Below are 15,592 nucleotides of genomic sequence, written 5' to 3'. Positions count from 1 at the left end.
GGCTAAAAATAGATGTCAGAAACAAAACAAGCATGCCAAAAATAGTAACATGCCAAGTTTGAGGCCTCTAGCATTGAGCAATGAGTTGTTATTGAAGTTTGAAAAAGTTGCCAGTGAACAAGGTGTTCCAGCAACATTGTTCTCTTTCCAGCAACATGGTTTTCACAAACCCCTGAATAAAAAATTCACTGTGCAATGCCAGGGGCTTCAAATGTGGCCATTTGGGACTTTGTCATGTGCCCCTTTTATTTCTGGCATCTATTTTGTTCCAAGAACAATTTTTATGGTGGACAAGGTCACATGACTCTATCATGCAAAGAGCCTATTTAAGGTTCACTAAACTTAATTTAAGGTTTTGCTTGATTTATTTTTTTTTCAAATTGGCTGGTATGTGGGTAATGGAAGTCAATAATCCTGCATGTAAATAAAATACATCACCTGTAATTTCTAAGTAAGGTCTGAAACTTAAAAAAGCAGTTCCAGAGAACTTCCATAAGAATAAATTATCCATACATTCAAAAACACTTTTATTAAACACATCATCAATCCTTATTGCCCCCAGAGAGATATACATGTCGGTTGTGACAAATCTCTGGAAAAGTTATTTTGTTATAAATATGAACATGTCCTCCTGAAAATGAGTTTTGTAAAATTCTGATTGCACTCCACCTTCCCATAATAATAATAATAATGATAATGATAATGATAATGATAATAAAGAATAATCAAACAGTGTTATGAACAGATAGAGCAACCAAATGGCTTATGGTCAAAATTTAACTTCATGTCATTGTTAACTCAAGTTTACATTTATCGTTACGTTTGGTTATCTAACTTTTTCATCAACATGTTATGGCTTTAAAAATACTGTAGATGTAGTCAGGCATAGTAATAAAATCTGAAAAGTTGTTGTCACTGACTTAAAAATCTTAAAATAGACGTTTCGGCTAAAATACTATAACCTTCTTCAGTGATGAAATGAATGTTAATGGCGTCTAAATGTAAATGAGATGTTTATAAGAATGTGAGGAACTCGCTAGGGATTAATTTAGCATTTTGTAAATGTCTGGAATATGCGCTTGGTCATTAATTGAGTTCGGTTCGCGAACGGAATGCCACGCTTCCAAGAACAATCTACGCGACCACAAGGGACAGCGGTCTATGACCTTGACATCATTAAAATCAAATTCGTGGTTGTTTTTCATATAGTGTTGCGCCAAAAGAGAGTTCTTGTCACATGTGAGGACGGCTCTTTTATGTTCTTTTGTTCTGGATCTCAGTGCTCTGGATGTTTGACCGATGTAAAGTTTTTCACAGTTTTTACAATTGATTTTATACACGACACCAGTTGACAGGTCTTGATCAAATTTGACCTTCGATTTCTTCAGGATCGAACCAACCGTCTTGACGGGTTTATGAGCAACATTTACGTCGAATTGTCCCAAAGTTCTTGCAATTTTTCAGAGATTCCTTGAAAATATGGCAAAGTAACAAAGCCTCTGTGCCTTTAATGCTTTAGGTGGTTTGGTTCTTTGGCAGCTTTTTAAGAATTGGTTCTTGTAACCATTGGTTTTGAATGCGTCCACCACGTGTTGTACTTCGGATTTTTTGTCTTCGTCAGTCGACGGAATATTCTTTGCTCTGTCAAGAAGGGTTCTGGCCACTGAGCGTTTGTGTTGCAAAGGGTGGTGAGAGTTGAAATGGAGATACTTGTCGGTATGGGTTGCTTTTCTGTAAACACTGGTTTTAATTGATCCATCAGTATTTCTAGTTGTCTTCGTGTCGAGGAATGCGATGGATCTATCACTCTCTTCTTCGACCGTGAATTTGATGTGCTGGTTGATCGAGTTAAGATGGGAGTGAAATTCAGTGAGATGCTCACGGGCGAGGCAAACATGGCTATCGTCGACATATCTGTACCACCACTTAGGGGGGTGTGGTGCAGTACTTAACCCTGTCTCTTCGACGTGTTCCATCACCAAATTTGCGAAGATGGCGCTTACAGGTGAACCCATGGGACAGCCGAATATTTTTTGATTTTAATAATGTCAAGGTCATAGACCGCTGTCCCTTGTGGTCGCGTAGATTGTTCTTGGAAGCGTGGCATTCCATTCGCGAACCGAACTCAATTAATGACTACGCGCATATACCAGACATTTACAAAATGCTAAATTAATCCCTAGCGAGTTCCTCACATTCTTATAGACATCTCATTTACATTTAGACGTCATTAACATTCATTTCATCACTGAAAAAGGTTATAGCATTTTAGCCGAAACGTCTATTTTAAGATTTTTAAGTCAGTGACAACAACTTTTAAGATTTTATGTTATGGCTTGAACAGTTACATTTACTAGGGACATGAATATCAAAGCAAAACAAAGAAGCAATTCTTTAGTATATTGTCTTATACATGTACATGTATATGAACATGCCCATTGATCAAGTTGAATTCAATGTAGACTTGTGTCTGGTAATATAATTTATGAAACTGAAACTTGTTAAATATAAAATGATTTTCCATGAATTTAAAATTAGTGGCTGAGAGAAAACTGTTTCATTGATTTAAAATAAAATAATGTTATCTCACACTTGTTCCTGCCACAACTTCTTCGCCAGAGCCTCCCTGATAGCTCCAGCATGACGAGATGAATCTTTTGTTTTGGTGCAGTTTCGCATAAATAACAATTCTTTGATCTCATCCCTACTTCTCCTCTTTTACGTGAAAGGATCAATTCTCAGATCCGGCTGGGGAGGGAGAGTATCATTCGCAGCAATACAGATGTTATGGAGAACAATACATGTTAGCGCACCAGCTTTACTGCATCTGGTTGGAATTCTAGCTTTCGATGTAACACCCTCCACCTGCTCTTCAGTTGACCAAGTGTTCATTCAGTTACCATCCTTGCACGGCTCAGCTGATAATTGAAATAACCCTGTTCAGGTGTAAGTCTTTCATTACCATATGGTTTTATCAACCATATTCTAAATGGAAACGCTGAATCTCCTAAAACCATTGGATAAACCTCAGTGTCTCCAATTGTTTTAGTAATTGGTGGTTTATATCGTTTTCCGTAATATCATACCACAGTTCAGTTTACTGAAAAATCACAGAATCATGTGAATTTCCAGGGAAACCAACACTTACCCGGATGAAGCGGTCTTGTGCATCAACAACTGCCATCATGACTATGGAGTAAAACTTTTTAAAGTTATGATATTCTTTACAGGTTTTCAGTCCACCTGGTGGACACTGAATAGGGTGTGACAGCCATCTACAGCACCCCAGCAAGAAGGAAACTGCCATAACATTTCCATATCAACCATTTTCTCTTTTAAATTCTGTTCAGTAGGTGGAAAATTAGCTTGCACTGACTCTTTCCATAGGTTTCTTATTATTACTTCACAAACGTCTATGACAATGTTGTGAACTGTTGCCACACTGAAATAGTTAAAACAGTGACTTTGAACGTTTATTTCGTTTCATTAGTATACAACAGAGAGTTCTGCGACCAGGACACAGGGACACCGTCACGTCACAATACCCCAAGAGGTTGACGTCAACAAAAATGATGACATCATAATCTAAATATAGAATAGTGACATCATCGAGATGGAGGAGTGTAGGGTGTCATTGGAGGTGTTACGTCATAATCTGAAAATAGGTAGAATGATGTAATAGAATTATTTTTAGTAACAGAAGTCATGTGATTTTCTCATTAAAAAGAGGTGAAATTTTAGGAATATATTAGTAAGCTTAACATGGGTCTCACTCTCTCTGCTCGTTGAATACGATTTAACACGTACCGCTTACTGGCTAGAAATCTGATCACTCCTATAAGTGAAATAGTTTTGCTGACAGAAGCCTCATTATGTGGTCTACCAGGTACCAAGCTTTCCAAGTTAAAGAACCTTCATTCCGAAGAACCCTTGCCCAATTCGGCCCATTATTGAGTATAGAATAGGAAGAAATACATTTTAGCAGGGTAATTTAGTAACAGAATAAAATATACATTATTTCTATTACGTGTACTTAATTTTCCAACCTGGGAAATATTAATTATGTATAGGCGACATGGAAATTGCTTTTCCGTGTTTGGATCGTCAATTTGTATTTTCACTTTAAATAGACGCTAAGCAGAAAAGAAATTTCCTTTGGACATGATTACTACCGGCTTTAGCGCCTTGGGCTAAAGTCTATATAAATCTCGGTTGCTTCTTATACGCCTCAGTCATTATAAAAATCTACGATTGGGAATAAATCGATTTCTACCCGGTCTATTAACTTAATAGACAGAAATAAAACAACTCTGTTCAAATACAATAGAGTTTTCCATTGCTTCTTTGTTATTAACCGCGCGGCCATGGGCCGAGCGCGGTTCATGATTTACCCGTGGTTTATTTTTTAACCGCACGGCGCGGTTCATGGTTTACCCGTGGTTAATTTTTATTTTTTAACCGCGCGGCCATGGGCCGAGCGCGGTTCATGGTTTACCCGTGGTTTATCTTTTTTTTTTTAACCGCGCGGCCATGGGCCGAGCGCGGTTCATGGTTTACCCATGGTTTATTTTTTTTATTTTTTTTTTTAACCGCGCGGCCATGGGCCGAGCGCGGTTCATGGTTTACCCGTGGTTTAATATTTTTTTTTTTTTTAGTTTTGTCGGTGGCCAAACCCAAACTTCCACGCGGCCAAATTTTGAATGACACAACCTGTGATGTTTACTCGCCAAAAGCTGTTGAAACATTAATACAAGGGCAATGTTACGGATATTATTTTCTTTACTTTGGGTAAAATATATTTTCTTTTGGTTTTATCGAAGCGTTGGATTCGAAGGGAAATAATAAATACGCTAAAAAAAAGGTATTACGACAGCCACGGAATGCGCTGACGCTGCAGCTTTCACTTTCGCTACGTGACAAATAAAATCGTGTTTACTTTTTAAGTTTATTTCGGCAGAAGCGACGGTCATTAATTTATTTGCAGTTTTTCGAGTATTCTTGTGGTTTTAGGCCAATGAAGTAAATTCTTTGGCTGTGTCATCGCAGCGAGTTCGGTGATCAGAAGGAAAATTAAATATTTGCAAGCCAAGCAAAGAACTTGTCAAAACATGCAAGGATTACGTCATTGGTAGGGAAATAACCACCGTACTAAAGGTAGCCGTGGATAACGGAAGTCTTGAATTATGTGACTCGTGTGACTACTTTGCTAGCCCTTTACTCGTAGAAAACACCAATTAAATTTCATCATGACTTTTAAGAAAGAAAGCTGTTGTTAATAGTGTTATTATCGTATCTTTCATATCGTTCCTGCCCATACATATCCCAAAGAAAGTTCCAGATTGAGACCATTACGTCATCCGAGATTTCATAACGGCTACGACTGATAGTGGAATAATAGAGTTTGTGTTCATCAAGTGATGTGATGTCTACAGTAACAAAAGAATCATCAGGGACTGCTTTGGAATGTGCACTGCGTTGCAACTGTAGTGCTAAGCAAGGAGTTAGAGTTTAAAAGCGCGGTTATAAGATCTAACGGATCTTCTTGTTTTTTTTAGTTTTGTCGGTGACCAGACCCAAGCTTCCACTCGGCCAAATTTTGAGTCACGCAACCTGTGATGTTTGCTCGCCAAATCTGTTGAAACATTAATACAAGGACAATGTTACGGATATTGTTTTCTTTATTGTGGGTAAAATATGTTTTCTTTTGGTTTTATAGAAGCGTTGGATTCGAAGGGAAATGATAAATACGCTAAAAAAAAAAGGTATTACGACAGCCATACAGTAACCATTCAGAGAACCTCAACACTTCTATTTTAAATGTTGTGACTGAGCATCATCAACAACAATTTGATTCGGAACGTTTCTGGCAGATAGAATCAGTTGGTGTTCAGCCAAACTCCTCAGAAGAAACACCAGATGACGTTCTGAAGCATTATCAAGACTCGTCTATCATGTTGGAGGATGGCCGGTACAGTGCAAAGTTACCATGGCGACCAGAACATCCCCCTCCACCATCAAATGCAGAAATCACTAAGCAGAGAACCTGCTTCACGATCAGAAAACTGGCTGCAGATCCTGAGAAACTACGCATGTACAATGACATCATCCAAGAACAACAGTCTCGAGGCTTTAATGAGAGGGTGAAAAATCCAGATATGACCAACAGAGTATGCCATTACATACCTCATCATGCTGTCCTCAAAGACTCTACCACAACGCCCCTTCGCATGGTGTACGACCACAGCTTCAAAAAAGGTGAACAACCCAGCTTGAATGATTGCTTACAGCCAGGCCCTCCGCTTCTCAATGACCTTACCGGCATACTTCTACGCTTCCGTGTCCACAAGTATGCCATAACTACAGACATTGAAAAGGCATTTTTACATGTAAACCTACACCAAGCCGATGGAGATGCCACGCGATTCTACTGGCTATCTAATACCGATGACCCGGAAAATGAATTCATTGTGTACCAATTGAAGTCTGTTATGTTTGGTACCACAAGTTCCCCCTTTATCTTAAGTGCCACTCTCAACAAGCACCTCACGCAGTCTACAGACCAAGTCAGCATGGATATGCTAAGGAATCTGCGCGTGGCTACTTCACTTCTGATGTCTCTGTCGATAGCAGTGATACAGAACTACATGTTTTCGCTGATGCGAGCCGAAAGGCCTATGGAGCCGCTGCTTACTTAGTACGTGAAAACCAGTCGTTGCTAGCCATGGCGAAGTCACGTGTTGCTGCAACAAAGAAGAAACTCACCCTTCCAGAGCTGGAACTTATGGCAGCTTTAACAGCTGCACGTTTAGCTCCATATCTTCAAGAACAACTGCAAGTTACAAGAGTCACATTGTGGTCTGACAGCCAAATTATACTTCATTGGCTCAAGAGCACCAAGTTGCACAAGCCATTTATCAACAATCGCATCCAAGAAGTAAAGAAGCTGACATCTATTCCCAACTAGAAGTACTGCCCTACAACTGAAAACCTCTCCGATCTTCTCACAAGAGGGACAACGGCACATCAACTGAAGACTTCTTCACTGTGCAAACATGGTCCCACATGGTTGCCAAACAGATCCCAGTGGCCCTCGTGGCCTACAACAGAGGTTCTCTACTTATCAGCCAGCTGAAACCTCTACTGATGAGTCTTCTGCAAACAGCACAGTTCTAGTTCAATAACAAGGCCTTCATCCCCTGAATTAATTCGTCTGAATGAAGTTCAATGTATAAACTAGGCCTAACTCGGGGAAATGAAAGTAACTGCTGATTTCTCTTTTGCGGTCAAACTGAAATTTTACCCCCGTTTTTCGATGGTTTGAAAATCACGTTTTGTAGCCGACTCCTGACGCGTTTGTTTTAGATAAAAATCAAACACAAATTCAATCCCACAAACCTTGCCTCACGGCTACTCATTATTCCGGCCATTTGATTTAGGCCTGAACAAATGCTCAGTCAGTCATTTTCTTATTTTTAAAAACCCATTTATTACAGTCACCCTGTTAATATGGTCGGATCTCTGAGGTCCATTGGTGACCGGACTAACGGGGTTCCACTGTACCAGAAAAGAAGGGAGTCCAGATAGTTCTCTTTATTGACTGACATGTTCGCTACATCTTAGCTGTACTAATCGCAGCTGGACTCCGAATTGTATTCCTAGATGGTACAGTTCTGTCATTTAAAAGTCCAACAACCTCAAATATGTGTTCACAGTGCTCGAAGCCCAGTCAAACGTCTCTTGAATGCTTTCAGCGTGTTCATGCGATGACGTCACTACAAGCCTGACCCACAAGCAGTTCCCACATTGCACGGTCGTGAGCATAGAAATTATAAAGTTAAACGCCTGTAGAAATGCAGAGTATTTACCAAAGGAAAAAAAATTGAGGTTAGTTGCACTTTAAAACAGTCGAGTTTTAAATGTCATTAGATGGCATTCCTGTATGTGTGACTATACAAAAATTATACAAGAATAGTTTCAAGCGAATCGAGTCCGATTGCACGTTTGGTGATGGTCTAAGCTCTTATATCAACAACATTTCGTAAACAAGGCAGTTGAGGAATGTCGTAAGATCTGTCAAGATGACTTCTGTCGTCTTTTCTGAAGATGCCTTTCTTAATTGTCGTCATTCCAACAGGTTTGAACAATACCGCTCTCTGTTACCATCTTTTTCCAATGTCGTTAACTTCACCAAACTTAAGATGTGCAAATTTCTCCAAATTTTGCGTTGTAACTCAAAGACGAGTTGCAAACTTTGGATCGAATCGATCAATTGGCTGGGTGGTTCTTGGTTTTCTAGGTTTTCTTTACCACGAATGGCCTTTACTATGGGCATCACCCAATATTTTTTTCAATCGCCTTATAAAACAGGCTTTTGTAAACGTCACTACCACTGTGTCGGACAGGCTTTTCGATCGCGGTAACATTTAGAAGTTTGTTCAAACTTACAATTATGGCTACTGCTGTCAGACAGTTGTAGTCAGAATGTCATCATGTGTGTAAGTAAGTAGAGTGTCCAATTTTCGGATTGTGTTCAGCACTATTCGGTCTTCTGTAACTGGTAGTCGCACAGAAGTTGGTCCAATGTCCATAGTCAGAAAATATTTGAACGTATGATATCCATTTTCTCTCGGTTTTACACGAACGATAATCGAAGGCCTACCGGTCTCATTTCAAATTTGTACGACGGTACCGAACTGTTACCGAACCTAGCCCCCCCCCCCCCCCACTCCCACCCCGGGATATGTGGGGCTTTAGTTGGGCTTCATCATCTTATTGGCAGCTCTTTCAGTCTCCAGTATGTGGGGGATTCGCACGTTTTGTCGCTCTTGTCCTGAGGAATGTGGGGCATTCGTAGGTGACTCGTTCTAATCCAAGATGGCGGCGATCGTTCCTCCAACTACGTCTGGGTACATGGGATCACTCAAGGACACAAGTGTTCACAGCTATTTGTGCAATCCGTTTTATTGTTATTCAAATATAATTTGGGGCATGGATTTAAGAAGGCAAACACTTTAATATTGAGCTGCCGACGAATTTTTGTTTTGCTGCTCCGTAAAAACAAGTAAATTCGCTCGTTTAAAAATTGTTTGCATTCCTTGTAGGTGGAAAGCTTTCCTTCGCAACGCAGGGATAAAACAGGAGTTTGTGGAAGAGTACGCTCAAGTTTTTGATAAAAATCAGTGTGTTTTTCTGTGTATGTTAAGTATTAATACAATTGTGTCGAAAAATATAATCTGCCCAGCTTAATTAAGCAATACTGCATTGAAAATTCAAAGCAATCCTGTCAATGTTTATTCCTAAATGAGAAGAACAAAATAACTATTCTTGATTTACATTTGCGGTATTTATGGCACAAAAATAAGTCGCTTTGTTTTACTGTATTATTTTACTTATCTAGGATGCAAGAAAATATGCTCGATAGCATCACAAAGAACATTCTCAAGACATTGGGATTGTTGCAGTTGGAGACATTTTATTGATATTAAGGCATGCAAAAAAGGTGGGTTTGTTTATTTTCGTCGCCAGAACGCATGCTTTTCTTTTGCTAGTCAAGAAAAATTTTGACTCCGAATTTGCTGCATTCTTTTCGTCAAAATCACCTGCACTATTACCGATGAACAAAAAAAGGACAAAAAGGTTCATGAAAGGTTATCTGTTTAAAAAAAGTCCTTCAACAAATAAATTAATGTGACAAGAGCTACTGCCTTTTTAACTCAGATAATGACGTAGTCATCAATCCGAGATGTACGTGTGAATGGAATACGGCACTCCTTCCTTCCGTCCTTCCTTCGACTCCTGTTAACCTTTTTCTACATCCGCTGACCAGTATTAAAGCGTTGGCAGTAGCTTGTGCCCAAGTCGGAAAGATTTACCAAGTGATTTGTTTTTGTGGCAATATTTCTTATTTATTGATCGTTTCTGCACGGTCGACAGCGTATGTTTTTTAGCTTGAATTTCTCACTGTCAAACCAATTCAATGCTGTTCAATGGGAGGAGCACCCTGTATGATTGATTTGAACACCAGGGGCCCGTTTCTCAAAAGCTCCGGAAACATTTCGGGCCCGTAAAGCCATTTTCAACAAGTTGTAGTGGTGAAGCGATTTCACTCCTTCACTCCTTCACTGGCTCACTTCCTGTTAGACATTTGAAAGCTGGGCGAACTCGCGTATGAAAAGGTCAGGGATGCTCGTCGAAACATTTTAATTTAACTCCTAAAGGAGACTAATATGGGAGTTGCTCAGGCTTCATTAGTCCCCTAAAAGATGCCACTTAAAATGGAATAGGTTCGATCACTAGCCACTATTCAATAAAGGATCCTGCGCACACTTGTAGACCCAACAGAGATGAGGAAATCAAGCCTAAAAACCAGAAATTAAATGAGAGCGTTTCTTCTAATTATTCTTTCTTCGAGTGCACCCTAAAGGATACTTTGACAGCAAAAAACGGTGACCTAAAATGATCTAGAGTATATCTAAAATAAATCTAAAATGATCTGAAATGACACTAAAATGATTAAAAATAACCTTTACCGATGTAAAAATGAGCTAATATAACGTTCGATCTTAAGTAAAAAGAACTACAAATGATAGTAGTTGCCAGGAGTACAGTAATCTAAAGTGATCGAAAGTAGACTACTAAGTGAAACCAAGGTAAAACGACTCAGTGTTCTATAATGAATTACAGAACTGAGTGCTTACCAAAGTAAAGGTTGATACGAGGAAGCTGCTGTGAACTGCCGAAAGACCGAAGACGCCTTGAAAAGCTCCGACTGTTTCCGTAAACTCCTGAGAAAATTCCCGATAATTACTGCATCACAGCCGCGGTTTTGATTGGTGTAAAGTGCCTACTTTTTCCAAGTTTCGCTCTGCAATGTGGTTTTGACAGGTACGAGGTTCCAAGTTTTTCCCCAGCAACGCAGTTTTGATTGGTACAAGGTGAAGTGCGGTTTAGCCCAGCAATGCAGTTTTGATTAGTGCAGTTATTTTATATGAGAACTGACACAGAGTTATCTTTTATTCATGTGCTATCCTTGACTTGTTTCGCGGTTTTGTTCAAGTTATGTACCGGTTAACGATAAAGATTAGCGAAAAAACTGAGCAACGACGTTTCGGTGTCATCCTGGCACCATTTTCAAGTTAAAAAATATTTGTGCGAAAAGTAAATTAATTTATACCAATGGTAGAGGTGCGAAATTGAATAAATTAAGATTAAGATAGCTGTTCAATGTTCATGTTCATTCCAATGAGGTGTCAAACACTGGTAATGAGTTCAGTGTCTGTTCAAAGCCTAAACAAATACTTTTGCGCGAATGGAGTCTGACTGTGTGTTAAGGCTCGGTTTCTTCTTGCGAATCCACAACATTTCGTGGATCAAGCAATCGAACTTTCCCTGACATTTCTTTAGGATCTTAAAGTTGTTAGTCAGGTCACCAACTGTATCAACTCGGTGTTCATTTTGAAGGTGTTTTCCGATGGCGGTAAATCGGTGTTCCTCAATGCGCTTGTAAAGATGACGGCTAGTGTAACCGACGTATTCTGCATCACACAGATCACATATATAGTTATAAACAACGCACTGTTGATTGATCAAAGGTGGTTTTGGCTCTTGTACTTTGAGATCATCGCCAATTTTACGGCTTCTGAACACCGGCTGTAGTTTGTGATCAAGTTTATTACGCAAGTCCGAGAGATGTTTCTTTACTATGTCCGCTGATTTCTGGTCTTTAAAAGGCAGGACAATGCGGTAGATATTCTCTGTTGGAGGCGTCGATCTTGTGTCTGGTGACATCACTGAATTAACGAAACGGGTGATGGTGGAGTTGACAAGAGAATCTGAGTACTTGAGGTTAGAAAAGATCAGTTTAAGGCGTTCGCATTCTGTTGAGAATAGTTCCCATGTTGAGGACAAGCGGTAAGCACGGTTTAACATGGTTTTAACTAAAGATCTTTTATAGCGGTTGTCGACATGACTTTGGTGGTGTAAGAGGAGACCAGTGTTTGTGGGTTTACGGTAAACACTTGTTACCAGCTTGCAGCCCTTCTTGCATATTTCAATGCCGACAAATGGTAGCTTACCGTTAGATGCGATCTCCATGGTGAAGGATATGGATGGATGACAGTTGTTCAAAGTCTTCAGAAAGGCTTCTGCGGTTGGTATGTCTTTCATTGTGGCTAGTGTATCATCCACGTAGCGTCTGTAGAAGTCTGGCAACTTGTTCTCGTTTTGTAGCTTTTCCTCGATAGAACAAAGAAAAGTATTGGCCATTAGGGGACCCAAGGGAGAGCCCATCGCTACTCCATCAATTTGTTGGTAGAGTTGACCGTTAAATTGAAATAGCTGGTCCTTTGTTGCTACTGACAACAGTTCAATTAGATCAGCTTTGCTGATGTTTAGATGGTGTGTTTTGTTAAACCAGTTGTCAACAAAAGCTCTATCAGCAAGGATCTCGATGGTTTCTTGTAGTGGGACGTTCGTAAAAAGCGAAGAGACATCATAAGATACTAGGATGTCAGATTCGTTGAGGCTCAGATTGCGAATCTCATCAGCGAAGGAAAATGTGTCAGATATTGTGTAGCTGTTGATCGACAGGGGCTTCAGTTTATCGTCGAGCTATCTCGCGAGGGCGAAGTTGTAAGTACTTGTGGCGGATAGAATGGGCCTCATCGCCAGTTTTTCTTTATGAGTCTTTGGCAGACCATAAAGATGGGCGAGTCGTGATCCTTTCGGGCAAACTGAGTCGGCAATCTGTTTTGGGAGAATTTTGCGCACGACAGATTCAAGGTGTTTCTCTTTCTGCAGTAAAGGGTGGTAGTTTTTGAGCGGTCGTCCACGCGTCTTGGGTCTCTCCGAACTTACGGCGGTAAATTTAGCTATATCGTTGATGGAAGATTCACTCAAAAGGCGAACATATTCAAGCTAGCTTCGAGAAAGCCTTCTGGCAACTGGAGCCTTCATTATCCGACAATAAGAAGGAATTAGCTGCGGCCACCCTTCGATCGATCGCGCTTAACTACATCGAGTGCAAAGCCCCCAAACCACCGAAAGCGCTACAAAGAGCTATTGAGCAACTAAAACGAAGAGATGACATCGTAATCACGAAACCAGATAAAGGTACAGGAGTAGTTGTTATGGATAAGGCAGAATATGTTCGCCTTTTGAGTGAATCTTCCATCAACGATACAGCTAAATTTACCGCCGTAAGTTCGGAGAGACCCAAGACGCGTGGACGACCGCTCAAAAACTACCACCCTTTACGGCAGAAAGAGAAACACCTTGAATCTGTCGTGCGCAAAATTCTCCCAAAACAGATTGCCGACTCAGTTTGCCCGAAAGGATCACGACTCGCCCATCTTTATGGTCTGCCAAAGACTCATAAAGAAAAACTGGCGATGAGGCCCATTCTATCCGCCACAAGTACTTACAACTTCGCCCTCGCGAGATGGCTCTACGATAAACTGAAGCCCCTGTCGATCAACAGCTACACAATATCTGACACATTTTCCTTCGCTGATGAGATTCGCAATCTGAGCCTCAACGAATCTGACATCCTAGTATCTTATGATGTCTCTTCGCTATTTACGAACGTCCCACTACAAGAAACCATCGAGATCCTTGCTGATAGAGCTTTTGTTGACAACTGGTTTAACAAAACACACCATCTAAACATCAGCAAAGCTGATCTAATTGAACTGTTGTCAGTAGCAACAAAGGACCAGCTATTTCAATTTAACGGTCAACTCTACCAACAAATTGATGGAGTAGCGATGGGCTCTCCCTTGGGTCCCCTAATGGCCAATACTTTTCTTTGTTCTATCGAGGAAAAGCTACAAAACGAGAACAAGTTGCCAGACTTCTACAGACGCTACGTGGATGATACACTAGCCACAATGAAAGACATACCAACCGCAGAAGCCTTTCTGAAGACTTTGAACAACTGTCATCCATCCATATCCTTCACCATGGAGATCGCATCTAACGGTAAGCTACCATTTGTCGGCATTGAAATATGCAAGAAGGGCTGCAAGCTGGTAACAAGTGTTTACCGTAAACCCACAAACACTGGTCTCCTCTTACACCACCAAAGTCATGTCGACAACCGCTATAAAAGATCTTTAGTTAAAACCATGTTAAACCGTGCTTACCGCTTGTCCTCAACATGGGAACTATTCTCAACAGAATGCGAACGCCTTAAACTGATCTTTTCTAACCTCAAGTACTCAGATTCTCTTGTCAACTCCACCATCACCCGTTTCGTTAATTCAGTGATGTCACCAGACACAAGATCGACGCCTCCAACAGAGAATATCTACCGCATTGTCCTGCCTTTTAAAGACCAGAAATCAGCGGACATAGTAAAGAAACATCTCTCGGACTTGAGTAATAAACTTGATCACAAACTACAGCCGGTGTTCAGAAGCCGTAAAATTGGCGATGATCTCAAAGTACAAGAGCCAAAACCACCTTTGATCAATCAACAGTGCGTTGTTTATAACTATATATGTGATCTGTGTGATGCAGAATACGTCGGTTACACTAGCCGTCATCTTTACAAGCGCATTGAGGAACACCGATTTACCGCCATCGGAAAACACCTTCAAAATGAACACCGAGTTGATACAGTTGGTGACCTGACTAACAACTTTAAGATCCTAAAGAAATGTCAGGGAAAGTTCGATTGCTTGATCCACGAAATGTTGTGGATTCGCAAGAAGAAACCGAGCCTTAACACACAGTCAGACTCCATTCGCGCAAAAGTATTTGTTTAGGCTTTGAACAGACACTGAACTCATTACCAGTGTTTGACACCTCATTGGAATGAACATGAACATTGAACAGCTATCTTAATCTTAATTTATTCAATTTCGCACCTCTACCATTGGTATAAATTAATTTACTTTTCGCACAAATATTTTTTAACTTGAAAATGGTGCCAGGATGACACCGAAACGTCGTTGCTCAGTTTTTTCGCTAATCTTTATCGTTAACTGTATTTCCAAATTTAATCTTATGTACCGGTATTCTTAGAAATGAGATTCTCTACTGATACTTTTGTCCACACCTTTTAGACATTAGATCTTTTAAGAAATGGTAAGGGTGCAGCGTGCAACTATTGAGTTATGGATGCACGAGGGAGGCTGATTAGCACGAACGAAGCGTAAGAGTCGCACGAGTCGAGGCGATCGTGAGACTCTAACTTCTTGAGTGCTTAGCAAACCTCCCAAGTGCATCCATAACTCGATAGTTACACGCTGCACGCTTACCATTTCTTTTATAAGATTGACACTTTTTAAAAACATTTTTTATTGAATCTCGCCCTGCTTTTTCTTAATACACGAAGTCAAAAGCACATTTAACTGCGCGAAAATGTTCAGTCAAAATCTGACAAAGCGGCACAACAAAATTTTCTTGGATTGCGGTGAATCAGTTGACGTTTTCTCGATCTCGGACAAACAAACAACTTCAAACTGCTCAGTTAACCTAACTATCAAGCCAACAACAAACAAATTATTGTCGGTAAAAACGTTTCTCAAAAGTTAGTAAATACAGAAAAACCCTTTCTCTCTTCTTCTCACACTTCGATTTATTTATTTAT

At 40.2% G+C, this 15,592-nt stretch overlaps 3 protein-coding genes across 3 annotated transcripts; 2 read left to right on the top strand and 1 right to left on the bottom strand.

Moving 5' to 3' along the window:
• The first annotated feature begins 5,951 nt into the window (after positions 1-5,951).
• On the top strand, positions 5,952-6,695 carry LOC110054767 (uncharacterized). Its single transcript, XM_020761124.1, has one exon. The coding sequence runs from the start codon at positions 5,952-5,954 to the stop codon at positions 6,693-6,695; it is 744 nt and encodes a 247-aa protein (XP_020616783.1).
• A 4,377-nt stretch (positions 6,696-11,072) lies between these two features.
• LOC149103267 (uncharacterized) lies at positions 11,073-12,604 on the bottom strand. The gene has a single exon (XM_089273737.1). It carries the CDS (start codon positions 12,286-12,288, stop codon positions 11,287-11,289), a length of 1,002 nt encoding a protein of 333 aa, XP_089129863.1. The 5' UTR covers positions 12,289-12,604; the 3' UTR covers positions 11,073-11,286.
• Positions 12,605-12,914: 310 nt separating this feature from the next.
• LOC149103266 (uncharacterized) lies at positions 12,915-14,997 on the top strand. Its single transcript, XM_089273736.1, has one exon. The coding sequence runs from the start codon at positions 13,128-13,130 to the stop codon at positions 14,763-14,765; it is 1,638 nt and encodes a 545-aa protein (XP_089129862.1). The 5' UTR covers positions 12,915-13,127; the 3' UTR covers positions 14,766-14,997.
• The last annotated feature ends 595 nt before the right edge of the window (positions 14,998-15,592 follow it).

Source organism: Orbicella faveolata, unplaced genomic scaffold (assembly GCF_042242905.1).
Source record: "Orbicella faveolata isolate gen_17 unplaced genomic scaffold, um_ofav_v1 contig_35, whole genome shotgun sequence".
In the NCBI taxonomy this organism is placed as follows: Eukaryota; Metazoa; Cnidaria; class Anthozoa; order Scleractinia; family Merulinidae; genus Orbicella; species Orbicella faveolata.
This window is presented reverse-complemented; position numbering and strand designations above follow the sequence as displayed.